The sequence below is a fragment of the Pholis gunnellus genome, assembly GCF_910591455.1.
Source record: "Pholis gunnellus genome assembly, chromosome: 16".
In the NCBI taxonomy this organism is placed as follows: Eukaryota; Metazoa; Chordata; class Actinopteri; order Perciformes; family Pholidae; genus Pholis; species Pholis gunnellus.
The window spans coordinates 13,143,930-13,170,592 of NC_136543.1; the positions used below are offsets into that span (position 1 = coordinate 13,143,930).

At 42.5% G+C, this 26,663-nt stretch overlaps 3 protein-coding genes across 3 annotated transcripts in view; 2 read left to right on the top strand and 1 right to left on the bottom strand.

Moving 5' to 3' along the window:
* The first annotated feature begins 1,669 nt into the window (after window positions 1–1,669).
* asb4 (ankyrin repeat and SOCS box containing 4) lies at window positions 1,670–6,203 on the top strand. Its single transcript, XM_079175897.1, has 6 exons — window positions 1,670–2,004; window positions 2,694–2,993; window positions 3,074–3,316; window positions 3,415–3,662; window positions 3,770–3,883; window positions 4,106–6,203. The coding sequence occupies exons 1-6, from the start codon at window positions 1,692–1,694 to the stop codon at window positions 4,292–4,294; spliced, it is 1,407 nt and encodes a 468-aa protein (XP_079032023.1). The 5' UTR covers window positions 1,670–1,691; the 3' UTR covers window positions 4,295–6,203.
* A 151-nt stretch (window positions 6,204–6,354) lies between these two features.
* Window positions 6,355–14,025, bottom strand: pdk4 (pyruvate dehydrogenase kinase, isozyme 4). Its single transcript, XM_079175849.1, has 11 exons — window positions 13,663–14,025; window positions 13,203–13,344; window positions 12,335–12,406; window positions 11,294–11,478; window positions 10,840–10,929; window positions 10,379–10,456; window positions 9,656–9,732; window positions 9,468–9,566; window positions 9,061–9,174; window positions 8,646–8,759; window positions 6,355–8,310 (listed from the first exon to the last, which is right to left on the bottom strand). The coding sequence occupies exons 1-11, from the start codon at window positions 13,778–13,780 to the stop codon at window positions 8,167–8,169; spliced, it is 1,233 nt and encodes a 410-aa protein (XP_079031975.1). The 5' UTR covers window positions 13,781–14,025; the 3' UTR covers window positions 6,355–8,166.
* A 3,706-nt stretch (window positions 14,026–17,731) lies between these two features.
* The window catches only part of dync1i1a (dynein cytoplasmic 1 intermediate chain 1a), a gene marked incomplete at both ends in the record, with an annotated part of 46,757 nt that continues 37,825 nt past the window's right edge, over window positions 17,732–26,663 (top strand). The window contains 6 exons of the mRNA XM_079176026.1: window positions 17,732–17,839; window positions 18,068–18,185; window positions 19,033–19,129; window positions 20,207–20,248; window positions 21,720–21,779; window positions 22,090–22,205. Coding sequence (XP_079032152.1) covers window positions 17,732–17,839; window positions 18,068–18,185; window positions 19,033–19,129; window positions 20,207–20,248; window positions 21,720–21,779; window positions 22,090–22,205 — 541 coding nt within the window. The remainder of the gene's footprint in view (window positions 17,840–18,067; window positions 18,186–19,032; window positions 19,130–20,206; window positions 20,249–21,719; window positions 21,780–22,089; window positions 22,206–26,663) is intronic.

Consider the following 26,663-nt stretch of genomic DNA (forward strand, 5'->3'; position numbering starts at 1 on the left):
CTATGTAACTGGTTCAGTAAGACTTTGAAACATGTTGATTTACTTGTTAGATATAAAAGAAATATACCTTTTGAAATTGTTTTGACATGTGTACTTTATGCAATCCTTGTTTTAGGATTATGACGCTCACTGAGAGACATGTTCCCTGTGTTACTTCTTTAGCATTCCCGAGAATCATTCCGTAGGTTTACAGTAAATATGGAGACGCCAGTGTCACCGTGATCAACAAGAAGGCAGCTTTGGTTATAATTCCCTTTTGTCTGAAGGGCCCTGCCTGGTGTACTGTTAACTGGTTAAGAGCAAGAAATATAGTAGGGGTTACAGATACCTCCATGCAAACCCACAGTAATACAGGTATCACTGATGTACTAATGTTATTATTATTTATTTCTGTATTTAATGAAAGCAACTGACTACTGTTTATGATAAATTATTCAAAATGCGAGTATTATTAACACCTAACACTGATTTATCCAGAATTGTATGATTACTAACTATTGCCAAAACATAAGTAAACATTTCATTAAAAGTGATTTAGATTCAAATGGTTTTTATCAAATGAAGGATTTCAAGTTTGAAAATACTCCCCCACCGTGCTTGTTGTTTTCCTCTAAAATAACCATAGTGCTGCTCCAGCGCAACTCCAATAAACTGCTCATGACGTGTTCTTATGGAATATTTTTGAACACTTGAACCTTTCTGTGAGTACCCCCCCCCACCCCAGCCCTGTCAAGTCAGTCCGCCGACTGCACTCTTTTGACTCTTTTGTATGTATAGTAAAACACTGAGAGCAATATGCTGAACGAATCCTCAAGAAGCCTTGTTTTCTATCGTGACAGTGTGTGTGCCCAGTTTGTCTGAGGGCTGAGGAGCTTAAAGGTCACACCTGAGGCCAACATGTGTTTCCCGGATCTTTTCTGTGTGCTTGACTGAGCTTGCCCGGCATGATGAAACCAACGTATGGATGAGACCCTGGTGCTCCTGGCAGGCGTTTGAGTCATGCCCGGAAGGGTTTGTCTTTCATGTATTAAGAGAGCAAAAGATAATCACCACAAACTGCTAGCCATGCTTTCACTCTTTTAAAAAGCGGCGCTGCTTTATTCTCCTCCTCCTTTTCTTTTGTCATTACCTTGCTCTCTTTTTCGCATCCTGAAAAGTTTGAAAGGGCGGCTACCTGTCGCACTGAATAAAATGTGCAGTCACTGTCCATAGTCTGCTTTTGTTTCTTCTTTTTTTCCCACCATTTGTCTGACCTCCTACACATAGTTGTAGTGGTCATAGGGACAGAAATCTCTGCCCCATGCAAGCAAAACTGTTAGCAAAATGCATGTTATGACTGTATATGATTGTACATTTTTCATTCTTCTCTGTCTAGAATATCATGGTAAACCTGATAGGCATGTAAAGGAACAATAGAAGAGAACAAGCTGATTTGTTTGCCGTGCTGTTTTTACCATGTGACCATCCACTGCCTTCTCTTAGTGGACATCTCAGCAGACTGACCCCGGAACAGCCAGTCAGCTGTAGCTTTCCAGTACCTCCCTCCCTCCTTTCTATTTATATTCAGCCTAATTTCACTTCAGGCCTATTTTTTTCTCCCTACACGGCTCCCTCCTGTCACTTGTTGACCCTCTTCATATTCTTCCTCACACCCCTCCCATATCTGATGGCGTGGTTTATAGAGTGTGGGTATGATTGACACCTTTATTATTATTATTTGTGTGTTCATTCGCAATCTCCTCCATGTTGCGTGGAGAGCGTTGGTGTCAAAGTCGGCTGGTTTGGCAGTGCCATTCGAGGAGCGAGGCCCTTCTTTCACAGAGCTCATGGAGGAGTTGAGCCCCGGACAACTGGCTGTCAAACAGCTGAAGCGACAGTTCTTGGAGGCCCTGCAGGCCAACGACGCCCAAGAGGTCACGCAGATTCTGCACACTGGAAAACTAGACGTTGACACTGTGCTAGAGGTGGAGGACCCCAGCATGGTGCTGGCCTCATACAAACAAGGTACGGAGAAAGTAGGAAGAGATTGAGCCACATTTAACCAGCAGCAATAAAATCAACGCTGATATACTGTCTGTTTGTCAGACTATATCAAGCACTAAGGCCCTGAAATATGAGTTATCATGTGAGTAGTAGATTGTGAGACATCATAGTTTTAACAAAGCATTACGTTAGAAAAATAGATTGTAAACACACTCTGTAGTTTTTCCAGTAGGTGGTGTTAAATCCCCATTCATCTTAAAACTGGAAATGACAAACACTCGACACTAGCTCAATTACAATAACATGCTCAGGCTCCTGGGGATTAAACATAATGCAATAAAAGCAACAAAGTTATTATGAGATGTAAATCTAGTGTGAGTCAGAGTACAAGCACCTTTGACCCTCACTTGTACAGCTCCTGATAACTTTTTTCCAAGTATTTCTCTATAACCTTGAACGTTCATGACAAACTACAACAATCAAAATTAAAAGTTTATAAGAAGAAAAAAAACATTCTTAATTGTTGTTATTTCTAAGTGAAGTCAAACTATTTCAAACCAGTAGGAAAAGAACAGAGGAAACGGCACAAATGGAAATCTGTGAAATAACCAACAGTTCTACATTTGACAGGAAATATTGTGTTCCTGTCGGGCCGCAGTAGTCACTGGGATCCTGAATGATTAAGTACTTAGTTGTCTTATTTGCTACAGGTTACTGGCTCCCAGGCTACAAACTGGAGAGGTCCTGGGCGATGGGTATTCATGTATGCATGATGTACAATGCTGTGGAAACAGCACTGGTGCTTCTTGAGGAAGGTGCCGCCATCAACCGGACGCCCAATGGGAAGACGCCGCTGCATGTGGCCTGCGAGGTCTCCAACGGTGACTGTGTCACTTTGCTCTTGGCTCACAGGGCAAAAGTACACAGCCTGTCGCTGAGCGGACACACCCCCCTGCACTACTGCATCACCAGGGAGTCTGTGGACTGTGCCAAGCAGCTTATCCTCAAAGGTCAGGAGGGAAGGGTGAGTGGATGTTAGCAGATTAATGAAAGTGATGCAAAATAACCATTGCTTTTTCCCCCCGTGGAGGTGCCAATGTTGATATGCCCAGCCAAAACAATGAGGAGGACACACCTTTACATACGGCAGCCAGATTCGGCGTCCCAGAGCTGATGGCTCTCTACTTGGCCCACGGAGCGTCTGTGAATGCAGTCAACTCTCTCCAGGAGACGCCCCTGATGACTGCGTGCTTCTGGTCTTTTGACTCTAAAGAGCAAACCTACAGCCAAGATCATCATCTTGTCTGTCGCATCTTGTTGGATCACCAGGCCGGTGAGTTTTTGGGGACTTTTGTGCTTATATTGACATTGTGTACCATCCGTGGAACGCTTTGAGTTTTTGTTTTTTACAACATTTTTCTTCTCTCCAAGATCCCAACCTCAGAGAAGAGGACAATAAAACAGCTCTTCACAAGGCAGCCTGGAACTGTGATCACGTCCTGATGCAGATGCTGCTGGAGGCCGGAGCTGACACCAGAGCCATGGACATCAATGGCTGTGCCCCTATCCAGTATGTCCTCAAAGTGACTGATGTCAGGCCCTTTGCCATACCTGAGCTCTGTTATCAGCTGCTGCTCAACCATAACGCACCACGGATCTACCCACCCCAGTTCCACAAGGTACAGAGATGGAGACTCGTGTTTTTAGAAAATCTTTTGCACATTATGTAGATGCAGATTCTTGTGCTGTATAATAAAATGTTTGTGTGTGTTGTTTTGTGGTGCAGGTGTTGGAGACCTGCCACGACTACCCCGGAGCCGTAGAAATCATGATCAACTCTTATGAACGCATAAAGCCCACAAATAAGTGGAGAGCTGCCATTCCTGATGACTGCTACAAGGTAGTACAATGATAAACGGTACATGATTAGTATGAAGTATGTGTTCAGTGAGTAAGATTAACATTACTCTCTTAGTTAAAAACTAAAAAACAAGTTAGGCCAGAGCCTAAGAAGCTGTGTAAAGAGATCAATTGTTTTGTTTTGAAAGGTGGGGTTATATTAATGATTTACAATCCGGATAAGATGTGAGATCTTTACCTGTTTTTGCTTTTGCTCACTCAGCGACACAAAGACTTCTACGACTCGTTGTTTGCCGTTTGCACCAACTCTCCTCGGAGCCTGCTTCACCTGACCAGATGTGCCATCAGAGCCGGCCTGGGTGGGTTCTGCCACAGAGGTGTAGCACAGCTGCCTCTGCCATCTCCCATGAAGCAATATTTACTACTGGAACCTGAGGGGATACTGTACTGATGAAGCCTGTCAACCTGACAGTTTTAATAGAAACATTCACTTCCTGTCTGCTGACTGTGGAAAGTGAAAAGCCTGCTAGTTGGAGCTGGTACTAACGGGTGTGTTTTTTTATACTTTTGCTCATCATTCCGAGAGGATTTTATCTGGAACAAACAGAAATCCCTCTTTGACAGTACAGAGGAAACTACATGCAACTTGTCTTTGCTGGAGTAGAACTTTTAATCACATGACTACCATTAAAACTGATTTATAGATGGTGGTTTGAGGCTGCACATGGGAGAGTTGATTCACTATTCATCCAGACATTCACAGAGATTTGAGGGACAGGTGAGGAAATAGCAATCCACTGATAAAAAATTGTTGTGCTAATTACGATAGTAATAATCATTTATAGTGCTGGACAAGTGGAAGCACCGTCAATCTCCACAACTTCTCTTTCTGTGATCCTTCTTTTATGTATATCGTTTACATTCTACAGCAGAGGTACTGGTTTCTTTGACCGTGGCACGAGTGTCAGTAAATACAATTAGTCTTGTCTCTCTATCACAGTGTTGCCACATACTTCAGAGGATCCATATCTACCTGGCAACCAGCCTTAATGCTCACTCTCGAGCTAATGCTCTCGCGATACCCCTTTATTTGCTGTACAAACACTTGACAAAGCCCTCCACAACAAGTGCTCGTTTTTTTTCCAGTAGACTGCACATGAAGTCATGTACATGGGACAATTTTTGTTAGCCAGAAATAAAATATATAATTCTCTCTAAGCAGAGGCCACTCTGCAAAAAACAGTGCTGGTAACTTAAAGATGCTAAATTTGATATTCGGAGCATTGACAGCAAACAACTATTTGCTGTGTAAAGATGTAGTGGAGTAATGTCTACCTGAGCAGAGAATGAAGTCGCTCTCCTTCCGTGTGGGTGTGTGTGTGTTGTTAACCGAGCTTCTCTGCTCTTTGTTGACATATAGGCTGCGTGTTATTTATAGTGCATGTTGGTACATATGAGCATGGAGGCTCTAGATATGCTCTGAGTTTGGTACAGAGAACCTTTAATACCCTTGTCAAGTTTCATAAGAATGTCCACCTTAACTCAACACCACCTTTTTTTTTCCACCTTTTTTTTTTCCATCCCGACTTCTACATTCTCACCTAAAGGAAGACCACTAAAGTACTTTAAAAAGTCTCAGGTCAACCTTAAATTGTGACCTGCGCCAATCAGCCCATTCACAGCAGCATGCTGTAATGGTGTGAGCGTCTCTGTCTATTTTATCAAGGTGAAAAGTCTAATTTGACATGGGGAGATAATATCAGTGTATATTAGAGGAAAGCACTCATGCGACTGAGGCTGCTGCCTGCAGAGAGAAGCCCTGCTGATCTATTGTATCGTGTTTTTGTTGAAGAGGAGAATGGGGAGAAATTAACTGGAAGCATAAGATGAAGGCTGAATTAGGAGGGGAGAGAGGAGCCGGAGCTTTTTCTTCCTCTCCAATGACACAGTGCACACATAGCAGACATACATTTTAGATTGTTACTATAAAGGAATAACTAAGACAAAGATATCGGGTTTTTTTTCCTGCAAACATTTTGGAGAATGATAGGAATTGTCTTTAAATGTTTGAATTTCCAGTTTCCACATTCTTTGAACAATCCGGGTAAAATAAATGGAGGCCAGTGTCATATCAGTGACCTCGCCATCTTACAACAGTTGCTTGTACTTTTGATGTGCCAGTGTTATTTTTACCAAACCTATGGCAGTCCATAGGTCATATATGTAAACAGCTGTGGCTGAGCGCTGTTGGTCGGCATGTGTACCAGATATCTTCTGTGGAGGGAACATTGTCTGGATGACTGAAGGGTCAGGCCTGGTTCCCTGTACTCTTAAAATAGACCAGTAAAAGTCAGGCAGAGAGAGCCTATATTCTTAAATCATGTATTAATAATAAAATAATACATTATAACGGGAAGTGGGAAATTGGCTTTGAACTTAACTTGAACGCAGTGGTCTCTTTTTTTCTTTGCTCTTATCTTTGAGAACGAGCTTGCATAACGCTGTGTTTGTAATCATACCTGAATGAACTGGAAAACAGAATTCAGAGAGACAAGCAGAGAAAAGGCACAAGAGTAGAAGTGTGGCATGTGGGCACGCTAATGACGGGGCGGGACAGCCTGTTCTCAAACCCCTATTGGCAGCTGGCCACGGAAAAAAAGCCACTGGACTGTGTCCGAGATGGTGACACAAAAACAGAGCAAAGTTTCCTAAAACAAACTGTGGGGAGAGAAGAGGGGAGTCAGGGGGACAATGAGCATGCAACAACTTCCAGCGATGTTGCACAGAGCAGTGGCACACAATGCTGTGTACTTTACAGACTATGAACAGCAGGATTTCTAGTCACGTTTTGAGAAGTGAGATTTTTATTTTCTATATTCACTGGTCCTTCTACTGGGGCGACACGATACAGAGTGGTGATTATACAGTATAAAATGCAAAGCGTCTGTTGGTGCAGAGACAAATCATAAAAATCTGAAGTTACTGAGTTGATATTTTAATCGACAAGATCTCAAGGCAATTCTAAATGCTACAAACTTGGCAAAGAAATAATTGGGAAGTACAGTGTATGTTTGAAAGTATGACCGCTAATGGGGACATGGAATATGTGAAATTGTTCGATACAGATAAGGCAATATCTGTTAGATCAATACATCTTGCATATAGCATTGTCTGTGACAGCAACACTTCACTTTGTGTGTATGTGTCCTCCCAGAAAGCTCAAATACAGTTCTCTGTAGATCAACAGTGAACATTTCCCACAGACCTTCACACCCTTTAAAGTAAGTAATTTAAATGTACAACACATGCATCATTACGCAGCACTTGATATTATCAAATGAATGTGCAGTTCTAGACAGTTACTCTTTGAAAACACTAAAAACGTTCTTGTAAAAAGTTTAAAAAGTGTGTATTTCAGTTCGGTTTCAACGGAGGAAAAATGTTATTGTGGAGGTCATGGTTAAATTGGCAGTTTTACATTTCAAATACAATAATTCACAGTTCAACCATACATATTCATTTCAAATGTGTTGCAATACTATGTTTCAGCCATTAACCTTCTCCAGAAAGGCACATTCCATTTTGCCATGAGGAAATCAACATCCATCAATCATGTTAACGTCACATATAAAAGAAGGTAAAAGCCTGAAATGGAACAATTGATGTGATTTTACGCCACACATAACCAGTGCAAGTTCTTCTTATAGTGACTCTGAAATGCTGTAGTTGTACTAAGCCACAATGAAATGCTGTAGTTGTCTGTGTGAATCAATGCTGTACGTTATGAAGGACTGAAATGCCTAAATGTACAAAAGTGGAGGAACCGACGTTGCTCCCTTTGTGTTTCTTCCTTACGTCTTACGATTGTGAAATGAAATGCTCTGAAAGAAAAAAAATGGACATAAACACAAACGGCATGCTTACTTACAAAGTGTAACTGGGTTAATATAACTGAAAAGTGAGTGTGGCAAAAGAAGATTAATACTTGTTTCCGTTTCCATTAGCAGCCTGTAATCATCGTACAATTACATTAAAATGCTTTGAGGCTGGTAGTGATAGTTCAGTTCAGTTATTTCGGTGCATTTATCTGGTTCTTGACACCAACAATGAGCATTTCCCTGCATCTAGGCTTCTCTCTGTGAGAAATGAATCCACATTCCGCGTACACAAGTCCAGGTCCAGTAGCATGCTGAAAGCCTTTGGTGCCTTCCCCTACTTACAGTACAAGTTTGTCCATTCCCTCCAACATGGACCCTTTTCATTTTAATTGTATGATTCTTTAATTTAAAACTATATAAGAGTGTCCTTCACTTCCGTCCACCATCACAGAATCCTCTTGGAATTGCCCAGTTTCTTTGGATCCTTGCTGGGCATGCACCAGTCGTCGGCCTCTATGCTCGTCTGGTAATGCCGTAAGGCTGACTTGTTGAAAACGGGAAGTCTCTCCACTGACTCTGAGGACAAGGCCTGTGATACAGAACAGAAGGCAACTTATTAGTCTGCATCCTTATCACACAGACACACGTCTGCCTGAATGAGAGTGAGATCCAGTTCCTACAAAGTCCGCTCTGTGCTTGATTTACCGGTTTAAGTAGAGACAGCAAAGGTCTCCTGACATGGAACATGTGGTGATTTATAACTCACAACAAGACACACATTAGTTGTGCAAAGTCACTTTACATCTGCTACCACTCAGTCAATCCGGTCTGTGCTGTTGACAGTGCATGCATATTTGAACTCTACACCAACTGGGCTTCTGAAGGTTATTTTTGACGGGTGTACGGAGGTAGTGGAGTTCCCACCTTCAAGTATATGACAGCTGAGGTGCCGTAACCCTCCATAGAGTAGAGCTGCAGGTCTCCCTGGAAGTACTTGGCATACAGACGGGAGATGGGCAGGCCATAGCCAAAACCAGCCTGATGGAAAAATAACAGGGTCACATGTAAAACACAAGTGTGGACACTGTGGAGGGTTTGTGTTGTAAACAGGTCTTCAGTTTATCTAATGGTTACAGTTTAACCTGGACTGCAATCCTCTTTGCAATAAGTTAATTTGCAACACGCTCAGTTGTGCGAGTCTGTGATTAGAACGGGGAGATTTACCATCTGGTTGACTTTTAATCCCAAGTTAAAATGCAAAGACAAGCTTGTAGTCTTGTAGCACACCGTGTACTGACGAAGACACTCATCAACACTTGAAGACAAGGTTTAGCCTCACCAGTGGTGCATTGCGAGAGTTGTCTTCGTGGACCGGACTCGGAGCCGTGGAGTACATGTAGCTGAACAGACGCTCAATCTTCCTCAGAGGGACTCCCCCTCCTCTGTCAGACATCTAAAGATGAAGGGGAGGTATGTTAGATTTACAAGGGTCTCCTTCTTGTTCTGGCAGCGGCGAACTTGTCGGCTCTTCATCATTTACCATTTGGATGGAATCTAAGCAGTGTCATGCTTTGTGCAATCAGGTCAAGGGTTAGTTTTAACATGGACATGTAGTATAGTTGATGGAAGTGAATGGTGCAACAACACTTGTTTGTTCGTATCATTTTAACTCTGATTTATCCCCGTGTTATACCCTCTGCACGATACTGATTCTCGTACTAAAGTTGTCTATCTTGACTCATCTACCTTGATAGTGAGGTCCTCAGTTCCCAGGGAGACTCGCACTTTGATCGGGGGCAGCGTTAGGCTCATCTCGTGGGTCTCCACTGTCGCTCTCATGGCGTTCTGACAGAGAAGACGATGACAAAACGAGTGAGCGGACACACGGTGAGGAGTGACATACGTCTGGCGTTCAGGCTCGTTTGGTACTGTACCTTGAAAAGCTCAAACAGCATATGGTACAGATGGGATGGCACGTAGACAATGTGGAGGGGCTGGTCAGGGTTCTTGGCTGTGAAAGAAATTGATAATACTGATCATATGGATGGCACTATATTCAACTATGACAAATCTAAAAAAAAAGATTAAGGCCACTATTCCAAAATCAAGCAAGGAACATAACTTCATTCATCCTTTTGATTTATAATACATCGGGACTTATCTGCCAGAAACATTCCAGCCAAATGTGTACAGTTTGTATTCAAAGCTCTGGTACAGGTACATATGTATTGTAATAAACTACATATTCTATTAATATATACAGTGTAATAGTCTTTTTTTAATGCATGTAATCATACAACCCTGAGTTTTTAATGTTATCCAACCCCAGATGTATGAGCAATATATATGAGGAACATGATACAATGAAACCTTTTTCTGGTCTATATTTCTGTTAAGGTTCATCTGTAGATAATTGTTCAAAGTGAGGAATGTCTGATGCTGCATTAGCTCTTGGCAGACCCAGCTAACATCGACACAAAGGGTTTCACTTGAACCAACAGAGATTGATTATAGTATAGTAGAAAATTCATCTCAATTTCAAGAGCACACTAAAGAAACTATCCTCTCACACAGACTGCTACAGCAGAAACTGTCCAGGTGAAACAACCAAGATACAGTAAAGACAAGAGTAATTGTGGTTGTTTTGTAAGACTTACAATTGGCTTCTGTGATCTCCATATCAGGAGAAGTCAGGTAATATTGCTCACAAAGCATCTTTGACGTCTCATAGGCATCTAGAAAGTGAAACAAAAATAAAAACAAATCATCTGTGGTTACTTTTCACCGTGAGAGATGGAGAACAATATTAGAGGACATTATGGTTTCTATCTTTGAACCAGTTTACACTAACATTCAGAGTACTATACTATACTATACTATACTATACTATACTATACTATACTCCAAATAGAAATAGACAGCTCCAATTTGGTACGAGGGCCTATTGAGGCCACGATGACGCGCTTTCACTTCCCACCTTGTGTACTGACTCTAAAAATATCAAATAATAAAAGGTCAAACAGTCATGAATAAAAGATAACACATCCAGCGTGTGTGTGTGTGTGTGTATGTATATGTATAGTCAGCAGTATTGGAACAGAGGGAAATCATTCATTACCTTTTATTACCTCCACAACGTCACAGCTGGGGTCGATGCTGCCAATATGTTTAGGATGGGCTGGGTTCACACTGCCATCAAAGATTAATGCTACAGGGCAAAATGCAATAAATATGTGTGACTAAAAAAATACGTACAGACACAATTCACTGTCCCTAGATGTTGTGAATATTAAGTCAAATATGAAGCACATGTCCAGTTTGAGTGAGTGTGTAAGTGTTGTATCATTCAGTGAAATAAAACTACTGACAAGCTATTACGGTAGGTTGGGTGTCTTCTCTACAGCGTTAAACCTTCAAAATGAGATCGGACACAATCACACAAAAAAAGTACAAAATACGCTGTGACATTTCAAACCGCTCGTAAACATTGTCGGCACGTTATTGAGTTTGATTTAAGGACATGAGCTTCGAGTGTGATTAACTCACAGTCAATGACAGAGTGCTATACTGACTGTGCTGGTTCATGAGCATGCGCGTGGAGATGCGGCTCATGTAGAAGCGGTCCAGGAAGTACTGAACGTTCTGGTTGGTGACGGGGTCCACGCCAAAGGCGTCCTTGTACTCCACCACACCCTGAGCCATGGTGGGCACCACGTTGTTGTGCCGATTACGGACGTTCACCAGAGTCTGTGTGAAGCTGAGGGCGAAGACATGACGGTCGTTTGAGTATTTGAGGGGTTGTTAGCATACCGGGTTTATCAGTGAGAATGACAGGTAAGTTAACAGTGCTAGAATGTCTAATGGTGGCTGCAGCAGTGCTAATTATAACATATTAATAACTTTATCATGAATTTAAAGAAACCCCATTCAAGAGCGGTAGACATTGTTCTAACAGGTGATACCTGATAAAAAACTCTACACCCAAGATGCAACTATTGTAAAGTGAACTAGATGAATTGCTCCAGATTAAACAAAGTATTGCTGTTTGCTGAACAGTTCCTCGTTGAGTTGGGACATGTTGGATTTTTGCGAAGCAGTGGAGCATGAACTGAATCTATAACTAATCCTCAAGTCTGACAGCGGCCTTCAGAAAGCTGTACAATGAGGTACGAGCACATGAGTCTGATCACACTCTCGACTGATCTTAACTTTGCAACATGAGGTTAAAAATTGGCAGTTAAGTAATTACAGAATTATTGGATTGGCGGTTACAAACTAGATTGGTACTACAAATCAACAAGACAGGGAATAATATTCTCTATACGACATTCACAGCATTAATATAGTGGCGACAGACTTTTTTGAAATGTAAAGATATAGTGGAGTACTGTTTGTCTACCTGAGCACAGAATGAAGTTGTTTTTCCTCTCTGTGTGTGTGCTGTAATCTGCTTCTCTGCTCTTTTTTAAAATGTCGCCAGCTCGGCTGTGCATGTCTTTCAGTGCATAGTGCATTGTGAGTTCCCCCCCGCTGCTCTGATTCTTTTTATTTAATGCCTTTAAGGTTTACAGAAGCAACATGTATGCACTGGAAAGCGTCTGTAAATGACTTACTTCGTCAGGACATCCTTATCATCTGGATCCTTCTCTAAGAAATCTACAATCTCCAACAAACTCTGGGAATACCTGGCGGACACAAAGTAATGGAGTTTAAACAACGTTGTAATTAGGCATTGATCATTTCCACATGATTAGAATAACGCTGTCCTCTTTAAAGAATAGCTGCTTGTTTTGTCACAGAAGGCATCTGGAGGCCAGTGAGTCACGCTCTCAATGGACGTACTGGGTGAAAGGTGAACAGCAGTGTGGTTTGTCCCTCCACTGACCTTCAGCTCTCACACTTTGGATTGTCTCCCATCATTGCAACAGATCTTGAAATAAACTTGTTTTGAGACTTTGCATTTTGACAAGCTTGATTGGAAATATCAAGGCCGTGAGCTCTCTCTCTCTCTCTCCCTTTGTCAACAACATTAACAAGTGACAGATCAACTCTTTTGCTGAGAAAGCCAGAGTGTAGGAGGTCTTTTGTAAAGGGTGGGGATTGCGCCAATTGTTACCGTGTCTTAACATGACTTGTGCAAACATAATGAACACGCGAGGGTAAAGTCTGCAGGAGAGTCAGCAGCAATGTTTTCATAGCTGTAAGCGTGTCATTAGGTGGATTTACCAAAACTAAAAGGAGGACAAATTGCATGAATGGATCTGTTGATGCTTTGAGAAATAATAAGGACAGGTCTTCAATAACGCAGACACTACTGTTGCATAACTCTCCCCTGCTGAAACAAGTACAATGTCTACCCTTTGTATAGCCTGGGAACCCTGAAAAATAAATAACAGACATGCAATAGGACTCTCATGCTGCAGTTCCTCTGAACCCTATTGTTGGTGATGTGCAGGAAGTTATTTACTAAACATATCCCACCAGCTGATGAGGAGCTTTAGGGACGGAGTGCCCAGCAGCTTGTCGGGGAGGAAATCAATTTCCTTCATGATGTTGGCCAGTCTGACAGGAAGCTCCTGCCGCAGGAACACGAAAGAGGTCTTCTCACATGCATTGGCCGAGCCTGCAGACACATGAGGGGACAGAGACACTGAGCGAACCAATCACAACAACAAAAATAACAACAAGCAACATGTAAATGACATCCAGGATTGTTTTTGTGTGTGGACGTGATCTGACCTTGGGAGGAGGAACACCTTAAGTGTAAATGAAAATATCTGCAGAAGTATGTGTGTTTTTGCAGAGGGAACAGCATCAAACCGGTCAATAATCCGTCAATGGCCAGCTGTCAGGGGTTGTGTAACCGCTCCGTGAGTGTGCTAAAGAATTATATAACATGCAAACAGTGTGCGACTGAATCGATACTCCTCGAAACACTTACCAAAGTCAATAAACTGCTTCATAGACAGTGGAGAGGGGGAGAACTTAGCAAACCTCTCCACTTGCTTGGGTATCCCTGAGACGGAGCTGCTTTTCAGCAGAAGCTGAGCAAACTTCATTTTTCCCGTGTGTTTACAGGCTCCAGCCCGTCAGCGCTTGAGGAGACAATCTGTTCTTTCTCTCTTGCAGCTCGCTCCAGTTTGACGACCGGTGGCCAGCAACGCTACAGCTCGGCGTCGTGCAGGAACCCCTTCGTTAAATGAACATCGTCACAGATGCTGGTTAGGAGTTCCCCATCATTGTTTTTGTTTTGTTTCTGTTTTGTTTCTCGAGCAGCGTCCTTGCCTCCCGACAAGTTGATCGTCTGCCCTTCAAATGCAGCTGGCAACAGTGTGCTGGAGCGTGTTGTTGTTGTTGGGCGGGCGGTAGGAGGGATTGACGTTGCGAGCAACCAATGGGCGCCTGGACTTTGGAGCACGTGGTGGAGGAAGTGTCGGTTGGAAACACAGCACAGAAAAAGTCAGAGGCAAGGATATATGCTTGTACAGGAAAGGGTTTGTTTTTTTAATCATTTTGTCACCAGTGTGGGACTGGAAAGCACGAACCATAGTGACCATTATCTAGTCTTATGTAAAGTAAACACGCGTTGCTGATTGCTATAAATAGGAGTGGAAAATAGGGATGTATGGGGACATTTAAGTGGGAGAAAGAGTAGGTGCCGAATGTTCCAGTTTTATATACGGTGGAAAATGGAACTGCCCAAGGTAGTGCATGTAGTCCATTGTTATCCAACATAATGATCAATTACATCTTCTTTCAGGTTGAACAAAGCGTAGGAAGATCTTTGCAAAGGGATGACGGGGCTCTGTGGATAAGAGGCCGCAGTGCATCTGATGTCTGAGAAAATGCAAGCTGCAACAGTTGGGAAAAGGGGCAAGTAAATGGGGATTAAATGTAGCAAAAACAAAAGTACTTTGTTTCTCAAGACGGCATACAATCACACCCATCTCCTAAAATTGTATGAACAGCCTATTGAGCGAGTAAAATATGAGATTTCTTTGTTGCTTGCCAAGACAGAAGTAAGGAGAAAGTTGAGCATCTCTGCAAAATATATACTGGTCACCCAATGCGATCTGTCTTTGACTGGGCATATAGCTCACGTGTCAGCAGCAGAATCAAACCTCAAAAAGTTAGATGTATTATGTATTATGTATATTAGTGCATCATTTAAATAATCGGCAGTATTAGCGATGCAGGTGAAAATGGGAGAAATGCCTTTGAGGATAAGGAGAGTGAAGTTAATGCTTGCATACTGGGTTAATCTCCAGAGCCAATATGATACACATTTAAACAAACTGCTGGGAACATAAAAGACTGCAAAGGCAGAAAGCATATAGGATTACGTCAATTACAGTACATCCCCACAATTTCATATTTTTTCCATTGCTCTCTGGCTATTCCTCTTGCCAAGCAAAGACCTCAACATACAGCAGAAATTGAAGGACAAGTCAGATCGGCTTCCAGTATGGCCCATAGTCCAGAACTATTTGGATCAGCACTTTTTAGAATCTGTGTTTGTATTCACAGATGGAACAGGATCCTGGAACAGGATGTGCAGCTGCAGCAGTATGTACCCCCAATGAGTGAGTCATATATTAAGAAAAGAGTATCAGACCATTTGTGAGTATATAGTACAGTTATTGGCGATATTGTTGGCTCTTCAGTGGATAATAAAGGGAAATAAATAATGCTGCTATTGCGTCTGTCAGCTTTTAAGCACTAAGCATGTACAAGATCCGGCAGATCATTAATTAGAACTGATATTATCAATGAAAAATTCCTCATAAATGTACAAGATGGAGATTAAGAGTAATCAATAAAATAAATAATAAATACTCTATGAAAAAAATAACCACATCATAAGGCTTTATTTTGTATACTCCTGTGTGAATTGAATACTTGACGAATGAAATGTTTTCTCATTCAGTTAAGATCTTTACTGCAACATGAATGAATATCTTCAGCTATACACTGACTATGTTAACATGTAACATGTAACTATGTTAAATATTTTCTTGGGAAAAAACAGCAGGCAAGATATACTGTTTAACATATATATATATATATACATTTTTTTTCTAATTAAAAAAAACCCATATATATATAAAATAATAATGTTCCTCCATTAATTTGTTAATTATGTATTTATCTTCCTGCATAATTGCTTGCTTTACACTCCAGTCCAGTCGGGGGCGGTAATGCGCCTCTAGGCTGGGTTGCCGAACCGCCAATAAACACTAACGAAGAAGAAAAAGCAGTAGAAGAAGAACTATCTGTAGTGCTGTAACAAAACAAAAGCTTTTATTACAGTATCACCTATCGACGATACACTCGAAAAACGTGTCTACGTGTTTTACGTATTCATATATGCAATAAGTCAGCTAATAAAAGCACATTTCTGATCGCACACGGATCTTCTTCAGTAGAGACACAATTGAACCAACCGTTACAACGTACATTGACCGTAACGCTGCTTTAGCTAGCATATAAATTACGCTATCTAATACTCATTAAGTGTTCAACCACGAGCCACTTTACTTGTCTAAAAATAACAATAAAACACGGTCTTTTTAAAGAGTGTCAAACATGTGTCTGTTTGTTTCTGGTACTCCAACGCACTTCTCCAAACGGCCAGAAGATGGCGACATTGCAAAAGCCACCATACGATGACAGTGCGTGTCAGAGGAGGTGGGATTTCCTCTCCTCCTCCTCCTCCTCCTCCTTATCTTCCTACTCTTGCTAGGGATGTGTCGGCGTGCGGTGCACCTGTTTTGTGTATTATATGGGTCATCAACCGCTAAGATGCTGTGCTTCTGCCATCAATAGCCACACGAAACGGTTTAAACGCCCTCTCCGGTGGTTCCCGAGAGGCCTCGATTCACTGTGACTTCACGTTTGGTAGACTATGTGTTGATTTGTATCTCTTTCTTTCGGGGTGCAGCAGTGAGACAGCATCTTTTGCCGGGTGACACATCATTATCTGCACGAGTGGACAAGGTACGAGTGTTGCAAGAACAGTGCGTCATACGGTCATTCGCGAGGAAGATTGTCCCCTTTATGTTAATTGCTCGCTATCTGAACTCACAGTATTTTTTAGGGAAGGCCTTAAACGCAGTTTAAATGTCTTAATTTGTGATTAGCTGGCTGCGAGTGCATATTCCCCCTCCCAATATAAGTACTTAAACATGCCTGTTTGTTGAGGACACATTTAATGATGTCATTTGTGTTTTCTGTCATGGTTATATACTGTACCTTTTTAGTTATTTTCTTATTAATTGTACCAAATAGCTTTAGCAGACGTTGTCAAACCTCCAGGGTCAAGTGCCATCTACACATGTGCTAAATCACTGGGGAGGGTCGGTGCAGACTGATACAGATGTGCAGACTGATACAGATATGTAGCACACCTTACTGTAATAAATCACAGCATTCTCAGGGAGCCTTTTCAACATCCTGACTGCCGTAAGGCTACAATTAGGTTGTTTTTTATAAAATGTATCAAACTAGTATATCCTGTATGTACCAAACGAGAAATGTGGCAATAGAGGTCCTATGTATCACAGAGTATTTTAATGTACATTACAAGGTTTGTTGAGTTATTTAGAGTACTCTGTTTATTTTGATTAAGGTGAAATAAGTGGCTGTCTAAATATAGCCTGCACACACTGGACTAGTTCCAGTGTATAATAAGAGAAAAGGTACTATTGTCACACTAATGTGGAAATCCGTCTCGGCCATGTGTGGCGTAGTATTGACAACTGTTTTGCCAATATGAAGTTCGTTGTGGGTTTGCTGGGCCAGCAAAGTTATGGATCTACTGTACTGATGGATGTATAACTGCCACGCCCAGTGGCTTTTCTGTCTCATCGCTGAGGCTCACTTGATAAACTCCTTCACACTGCATCACGTTTCTAATGAAACCGGAGCATATTGTGACAGCGCCACGCCAAGCTCATTCCTGTTCGTTCCTCTCTCTCTCTCTCTCTCTCTCTCTGTCTTGAAGGGACGCCATGTCGGACAAAAGTGACTTAAAAGCAGAGCTGGAGCGCAAGAAGCAGCGCCTCGCCCAAATCAGACAGGAGAAAAAGATAAAGGAGGAGGAGAGGAAGAAGAAAGAGGTAAGGAAAAAAGTGAGTAACTTCACACAACTGGCACTCATACTGTATGGCACTCTGGGGTGTGTGTGTGTGTGTTGCTTGTGTGTTCGATTGCTTTTTGCCAGGCCGTGACACGCAAAAGGCTGAGGTTGCGTGTGTCTATACGTGCGTACAATCATCTACCTGTGTGCAGAAGGTTGATTATTGGACATTTATTTTGATCAAAAATGTTTTTCTGTGTATCCTGAGCAGTCAGAGATCCAGCAGAAGAGAGAGGCCACGCCAGAGGACTCAGACTTGGACCGAAAGCGCCGGGAGACCGAGGCCCTGCTACAGAGTATCGGCATCTCACCGGAGCCTCCGCTAGGTACCGTAAACCCGTACACCCCACACAGTTAATGTATCCTTAAAGGTTCTCTCACTTTTCTCTTTTGGTTGTGCTGCAAAAGGTTTAGTTAATTGTCACAATAACTCCAGTAAAAGTTACCTTGGTGCTTCTGAAACTACACTAAACCTCATTAATTACAGCCCAATAAATCTCAGATGAACCGTTTAATGATCAGACTCACCAAGCAGACCTTGAGCAGACCTAAGATGCAACCAGCAACCTATCATGTGTCTAATTCTGCCTAGTTTGTTGTTACCATTGTTGTTTTATTGTACTATTGGTATCGTATTAGGAACACACAATATATGATCCGGTTTGATCAGATAACACTGTCTCTTACTCTAAATTGATTCTATTATTTTCTGTGTGCATTGTGGGTGCACTGATGAATATGATTACTCTGGTGTGTCAACTCCATTTAACATCATTCCCTCTCCCGCTGCGTACCTTGAGTGTATCATATCTTGTAATATGGTGTCTAAACATGAATGCTAATTCTCCACTGAAATGTGATTGAGAAATGAATTCATATCTTCCCTTTAATTGTGCACAAATCTGATAGACCAACACCTCAAAACTGGGTCACTGCTATGCCTGTTATTAGCTTAAGTTATTTATAATGCGTCTTCAGAAGAAGTACAAATATGTCACCTTAAATCAACAATGCGTTTGATGCTCTGCCTTTCCTCTCCTTTCTTTTTTTTTTGAACATTTCTTTTATTTGTCCATCACTGGTTTTTACTTTGTTGCAATTCATCCAATTTCCTTTGAGCAGTCCATTCTTTGCAGCCTTTAATGTTAGATTCATGTTTTCTTCATTATTTAGTCCCGACCCCTGTGTCACCCTCCAAATCAGTGAGCACACCCAGTGAGACGGGGAGCCAGGATTCCACCGATGGAGGAGCAGCAGCGGCAGCAGGCAGGTAGGCCAAAAATCACACACTTCAGGTGTTCAGTGTCAGAAGTCTCTGTTGAGTATGAGTCTCATTAAAGAAACGTTAAAGATGTGAAAGACATATATATCACACTTGAAAAAAACAAATACAAAAAAATGATGATAATGTGGAGTTGCTTTGGGCACATTGTCACCTTTGACGCATATTCCGTTTCTTTTCTTGTCAATGGCACGACAGGTTTAGGTAAGGATGGGTGTCCCCGGTGGTGAGGTTGTGGTGCCCTCTTAGGTTTTCAATGTGTGGTATCCGTCGCCTGTCACGCCATCCGGTGTTTTTGATGACCACTGTGTGCAGGCTGTTGCTTCTCATGGCTTGTCTCGAGAAGTCAAGTTTGATGTCATTCTCAGCTGTAGTCATTCCTACGAAGGGAGTTTGAAAATACTGAGAGACGCCGATTCACACATGTTATACCACATTGGTGAACTCTCAGAAAGCAGCCTCGGTGAGCCAGTAAATGGAATATATTTTGAATATGGAGCCTAACGAGCATGAACCATAAGTTTGCTGTAAAGTAGCACAAGTGACAAATTGTAAGCGCTTCCCTTTTTGCCCTGTAAGGTGCATCCACAGTGCTTACTAGCTCATGTGTCATACATGCTCCTGTGTTTATTCATAAGCTTATACACACATAAGGCACCAGACCAGTGGAGCGACTATTTACCTTTTAAGTTCTGCACACGGCTGCTCTGGTGAAGAAGCAAGTGGTCATCAAGCGCTTTTCCATTTGCTTTCTTATGGCAGCTGATCGTAGAGGTGTGTGAGTGATGCCCTCAGGGGTCATCGGTGACGTGTTGTTCCGGTGTGGCCAGGGGTGGAATTGGGGATTAGAAGGTTGTTGGAGCTCAATACAGTTCCTAGCAGAAAATAAATAATCTTATGTACGATTTTTTGTTTCTTTTTAGCTTTTACAAATTGGATTTTACAAAGCGGTGAGTTAGTGCTATGATTTATTTTTCCTTTCTCCCCCAAATCCACCCGTGATGATGGCATGACATTGTTAGCTTCTCCATTTGTGGCTGTGTATGTGTGTGTGTCCCTTCTTAGGTCAGGTTTCTCTAAAAACAAGTCCCAAGCACAGAGCTCAAGGTAAGCATTTTCACGTCAAACCCAGGAATCCCCCCTCCCCCTCCCCCTCCCCCCTCCCCTCCCTTTCTTCAGCTGACTTTACCCTCGCGTGAACACAGAGAGGCACCCGCAGTGTTGTAAGTGGTCTCCGCGACGTGTTCCCATCATGATATTTAAGCTGCAAACAGCACAGTGCCACTCTATTCCCTCGTTCCTCCAGTCTCCTCCGGCGACTTCCCGTCTGCAAACCCGACTGTCTCCCTCAATACCAGCTCAAAGGATTTCTGTTTGCACGAGTTGAGCCACAGAAGTCACTTCAGCCTTCACAGAGTTGACAATCTGCTGCTTAAAGTGTCATTGCTGTTACTGCAAAACAGCCGGTCTGTCAGTGTAAAGCAATGCCTTGCCACTCTCACCTCTGCGCTGTGTGGCACAAGCCGAGGGTCTGACGGGCATGTTCACTGGCCCTAAAAGGTATCATCAGAGAGTGCGGGGATGTTGGAAGCATTATCCCTTCACAGTTGGTGGACTTCATCCAAGTTACTGTTAAACTCTATCGGTTGCAGTTGTTGCTTGATTTCCCTACTACCTCTTCCTACCTCCCCCAAACTAAAGGAATATGTGTTTCTGCGGATAAGCGATGCGAATGCACTGAATGAGCTCAGCAATGTCCCCAATGTTTGGTAAACTCATTGATGGTGCACGGCAAAGGGTATCGTCACGTATATATATCGAGCAGGCTAACTCGTTATGAATGCGTTTGAATTTGATTTTCACACGCTGGAACTTGGGACAGTTCATAGATGATGCATGTTGTGCTGCAGGAGTGAGATGGAAATCACGTCGCTGGAAACGTTTTCCATGGCTTTCATGCATCATTTGTCACAAGTTTGCATGATGATGAAACATCAAGACACAGAATGTCACACAAATGTGGACTGATGTCATGCTCAAGTCGCTAAAATTGGATGCCGTAGTAGAGGCGTAAAACAAAAATCCAAACAAAGATTTCTGCAGAGCTTTCCAGCGTTTAAAAAGTGAAATGGTTTTCCCACCGAAAACAACGGAATCATTTTGACCTTCCTCGTTCTCTGTCCATAAATGTTTCAGTATTTTCAACTTATGGATTCCTGGCAGAACACCAAGACATCTATCACGAGAGAAGAGCGGAGATCTTTTCAATAAACACATTAAAGCATAATGAAATACAATGTCTCCCTAATGTATCGCCCCCCCCTCCCACGCGACGTCCACTTATCTAAACATTTTTCCATTAACAGTGCCATCTTTGCATGAAATTCGATGGGAATCCCCGTGTTAAGCTGTTCCCTAGATAAGTGGTCCGCGGGTGAGTGTGTATGTGCATCCATGTGGCAATGTGTGTCGGGCGCGGGCCCGCTGACACGCGTGCCAATGTCTCTGTGTGTTTGTTCTAACGTGTCTGTTTGTAAACATGCATGTCCTCTCTTGCTCCCCCTGTTGGTGACATCAGGACGCTGCAGTGGGACACAGACCCCTCTGTGCTGCAGCTGCAGGCTGATTCTGAGCTCGGGTACATCTTCCTTCTCTCCTCTAGTTTGCTGTCTGACCAAAAAAAAAAAAAATGGATGCTGCAAATACACCTTACTTTGGCACTGCATGGCACTCAATAGCCCAATAGACAAAATGTAACATTCCATTTGAAAAGGGTAAACCGCTCTAATGACGCGATCTTCTGAAGATCGAGATAGTGATTGCTACAGACAAAAAGGCTCTGCATGTTATTCATTGCTTTAAACCTTAAAACAAATGCAAATTGGGAGAGAGTCGGTGTGTGCACGATATAACCGTGCTAACGGGAACGCCTTGTCTCTGTTTCCCAGGCGCAGGATGCAGAGGCTGGGAGCCTGTAAGATCACACAGGTAGACTTCCTTCCCAAGGAGGTGGTCGCTTACTGCAAGGAGACACAGACGCCACTCACCGCCCACCTGTCTGAAGGTGAGGATTTGTGTGTGTGTGTGTGTGTGTGTGTGTGCATGAGTGACTTCTCTTGACACTCCATATCATGGTCTAAAAGATTCGAGGGTCCACGGGGCAACAAGGTTCACAAGAGGCAACAGAAGGTCTCAGGTTGCAATGATTGTCGTCGTTGTGTGGTTGAATGTGATACTCCTTCATTTAGCCAGTTCACAGCCTGTAAACCTGGAGTAATTTAAAGCCTGACAGATGAAAGTCACCCAAGAGGATTCCTGCCTGCTATGCTGTGTGTGTGTGTGTGTGTGTGTGTGTGTGTGTGTGTGTGTGTGTGTGTGTGTTGTATACACACAAAGATGTACATTTGTGTGTTTTACGTATTCCTTACCATTATGGACAGTTTGGTATTCTTGAATAGGAACAGCTGTCATTCATTCCGACATAATTCCCACAAGAAAACGTGAGCCCATGTGTGTGTGTGTGTGTGTGTGAGTGAGTTTGCGTGTGAGGTTATGCGTGCATACATGGAAATGTATATGTGCATATTTGTGACTCTGCAAGTGGGCGTGCGCATGTGTGGCCGAGCTGCAGTTACTAAACGCATCCATATGATGTAAATTGAGGTTAATCCTCCACTGGATTTGGCATAACGTTGGTGGTTGTAAATTCAAGGCATATAGATTTGAGTAGCTTTGTGTTGGAGCAGGAGGACGATGGAGATTTGGATGGATGGCAGCCGCAGTTCAATTGAGCTTCAAGCCTTTGCTTTTATTTGAAATGCAGATATTCCATTCATCTTCACGTGTAGGAATGCACACACAAATACTCCATCCAAACTGACTGTCAGACATGAACATGAACACACACACACACACGCACACACACACACACACACACACACACACACACACACTCTCCCTATCATCTTCTCTATCGTCCCTCTTTTTGTTGTCAAGACAGCTGGCCGCCATGTGACTGTGAAGGGGTTGTACTTCCTGCTTCCTGTCATTATAATAGATGGTCTGGTGTGGATTCCACGGCCCTCCTCCACCAGCAAATCACCACACACACACACACACACACACACACACACACACACACACACCCCCACACACACACATCTGTAGTGATCAGCATCCATGGCACGCCTCAACTCCCCCCATTTCCTTGACAGACCCAGGAATAGATTCATTTATTCAACAAGTGCACAGGCACTGACTCACTTACACATACACACACACACACACACACACACACACACACACACACTCACGTGCACACACACACCACATTCGGAACCAAGCTTTTAACTTTCTTTCAAAAGTCTGCTCGTACAAGAACTCCTGTTGTCGAAGGCAGTATACTGTCACTAAAAGCAGCGGCAAACCAACACACACAAATAATACAACTTGTGTGTGTGTGTGTGTATGTGAGTCTGAGAACATCTGGAAGCCAGAGCAGAGCTGTGGTGGTCTACAGGGAGGTGACCTTGGCCTGAGGAGACCCTTTTGCAAACTACCACAAAGCTTGTGTGTCTGGAGAAAGAGGAAAGGAGGCTGATGGGAGCACCTGCCTGCACTTCTGGCTGTATGTTTGTTCAGGCCAGTTCCTTTTGTTGATTACTGAGCCCAACATGCACACCACACACACCTCATTTCTCAGGTTGCAGCTACAGGTTGTGTGCGTAATTGCACACATTTATAACGTGTAACGATGTATGCCATTTCTATTAAATCTTATTGTCTAGTGGTCTATAAGTGACGATCGAGAGAGATTATTTTTCTAGAAGTCGATACAGAAAATACTCATTCTGCCTAGAAGTTATTTATAACTGTCGGTACTTAAAACTATTGGATGCTAATCTTTAGTGGATTTGTTAAAGGATGCAAAACGATCCATATTTAATGACATGCTACTGAAAACTTACTGCAAGGTTGGACACCCGCGTCCCCTTTAGAATTCAACATAACAGTCTCTTGGAGCTTCAAAAACAGGCATGTGTTGAGTGTGTGTGTGTGTGTTTCATATGTAAAACTTTATAGGTCATAAGTGTGCATGTAGCTCTGAGCTAAGAGAGCCGGTAAGCTCACCTTTAAGCTCCTGGTGGTTTTCACATGCATATGTTTAGTCAAAGGCTCTGCTCTGATTTGACCTGACATGGTGAGGGTCACGCTGTGTGGTGTAGTCTGAGAAGTGGTATGCAAAAAGTTGATTCATTTCACTCTTTTCTTATTTATCGGACACAAACTCTACTATTTATATTAATACCATATTCTAACAAAGTCAACCTTACTTTAAAATGATTCATCCTATGGCCTAATCTAAATAATGCAAGTAACGAAGAACCACCGTAATCCCCTAATCACCCTTTTCTTGTACAGTTTGGCTGCTTACACAGAATGCCGTCTGCATTTCTTTCTTAAACATTCTTAGTCTCTCTTCTCCTCTCTTTTCCTCCCTTTCCTCTCTGCCCTCAGGGCCTGATCTGGAACTGTTCCGTAAAGCAACTAATGCTACCTCTGTGTTATGTTAAACATATATTATATATCTATAGAGAAGAGAGATTTAGTGGGGGGAGAAAGCCAGCTGGCTGCTCTGGAGGAATGAACGGAAGAGTAAGTCTGTTGTCTTAATGATGGTGGTGTGTCTTGGGGCTGTACAAATCTCTGTGGAGGGACCTCTAGTTGTTTGCATATCTGTTTTTGAACCTCCGCACATGTGTTAAATAGTGGTAGTGTGTTGTTTTTTAAGGGTCATTTTAACAGTGATTCAGCATGTCTCAAGGTTAGCAAACTGGTCCTGGGTTGGACTGTAGTGGACCTCCCCAAACTAAAAAAGAGAAAATCCAGAAAATGATTAGTATTTATAAAATAAATGGTATCCTATCTATCTATTGTGTTTTTAAAGGTCACGTGTTGCATTCATTCAGTAGGGCCTGAATCTACTAGATGGTTGTTAATGTAGAATGTTTTGTGTTTTAAAGCTCTCATGGAGTTTGTGTGTGTGACTCTCATTTAAACCAGTTAATGATGTGGCTTTTCATTTCCGTGTCCGACTGCCTTCCTACAATCGTGGTGTGTAGCCGTCTATGTGTGTTCCTCTCTCCCCATTGGCTGCTCGCTGATCGGTCTGTCCCGAGCGTCCATTGTGAGAGGCAATCGGATTAGCCCCCAGTCACGGTTGGCTCCAGCTATTTACTGCTGTCCTAATGGGTATGAATGGACGCGCTTGTCGCGAGGGACGGACGCTTTGTCTGAGGACATAGCAGGGAAATAAAGTAAGGGATAATGTGTGATAGTGACCTAACTCACTAAGGTCAAGCAAAGTGTGTGTTGGATAGCTGGTGTTTCATGCCTGCATCTTGTGCCTAACCATGTTGACATCGACTCGAGAAAGAGAAGTGGTTGTATTTTGAATATGCGCGATGTGACTATGTGCTTTTCACCCAAAACAGAATATAATATGTAAACTGGGAAAGCCTAAAAGGGCTTACAACATTATGATAGAAGTATAATTTCTGTTCCCATGCTCACTTACTGTATGCCTCATAAGTTGTTGTAGCAATTTTTGGGTGTCGATACCGTTTGTTACACAGATTTGGTGCAAAATGTGACTATTTTTCCACTCGAAAATGGATAAAAAATGATTAAGGCATTAAGGCCTCGAGGAAGCCCCTTAGAAAAATGCCCTAGGTGTCTTTTTTTGTGGTTGGAAGTAGCAGCAGTTGTACTTTCATGAGGCTGTGCTTATCCTTCAGGTCACAACAGGTCATTTTATCCAGTGAGGTCAGATTTAAAATATCAAAAAATGGTCACATTGGGTGAAATGTCTACTGAGGGGACGAACATCATCACACATGAATCAGGCTCACTGGATCCACAAGAGTCTCGACCTTTCAGTCATACCCAAGTTATGAATTTCCAACACTGTTTGGGGAGCTCAGTGTTGCAAAAACCATAACCATTTTAAAAATAGGCGAAAATAACACATTTATTTATACTACTTTTTTTACCCAGAACCGCATGGGATTAACATAAAGTTAACATATTCACATATTCATTCACATATCTTGAGTTGACAGGTCAAGGGACCCATTTGAAAATGGCCATGCACGTTTTTCCCTGGGCCTAAATTTAGCCAAACTTTGGGCCGTTATTTAGCCGCCTTCCCGTCAAGCTAGCATGCCATGAACACCGAGCCCGGTTCAGCCTCTTAGAGACAGTAATGTCAGCTGGGATCGCCGCCCTCACTAGGTTAAATTTTGTCTTTGCAAAATGTAAATTGTGCTATATTTTGTACTTGGGTTTTTAAATACAACACGTAATTATCACTGTTGAACACTGACACCGTTGAAGTATTTCAGGAGTTTCACTGAGACTGTGAACCCTTTCTCGTCACTGTTATTTAACCACAGCACTTGAAATGTTCCACCTCCATTTTACTCCGATCTGACAATATTTTGTGGAGCCAAGTTTTAAACTC

Coding starts and splice junctions, on each gene's coding strand:
- asb4 (XM_079175897.1), top strand. CDS start 1,692: ATGATTGACACCTTTATTATTATTATTTGTGTGTTCATTCGCAATCTC. Junction 3,317..3,414: donor CTTGTTGGATCACCAGGCCG/GTGAGTTTTTGG, acceptor CTTCTCTCCAAG/ATCCCAACCTCAGAGAAGAG. Junction 3,884..4,105: donor TTCCTGATGACTGCTACAAG/GTAGTACAATGA, acceptor TTGCTCACTCAG/CGACACAAAGACTTCTACGA.
- pdk4 (XM_079175849.1), bottom strand. CDS start 13,780: ATGAAGTTTGCTCAGCTTCTGCTGAAAAGCAGCTCCGTCTCAGGGATA. Junction 12,407..13,202: donor CTAAAGCTCCTCATCAGCTG/GTGGGATATGTT, acceptor TGTGTCCGCCAG/GTATTCCCAGAGTTTGTTGG. Junction 9,733..10,378: donor GGAGATCACAGAAGCCAATT/GTAAGTCTTACA, acceptor TTTCTTTCACAG/CCAAGAACCCTGACCAGCCC.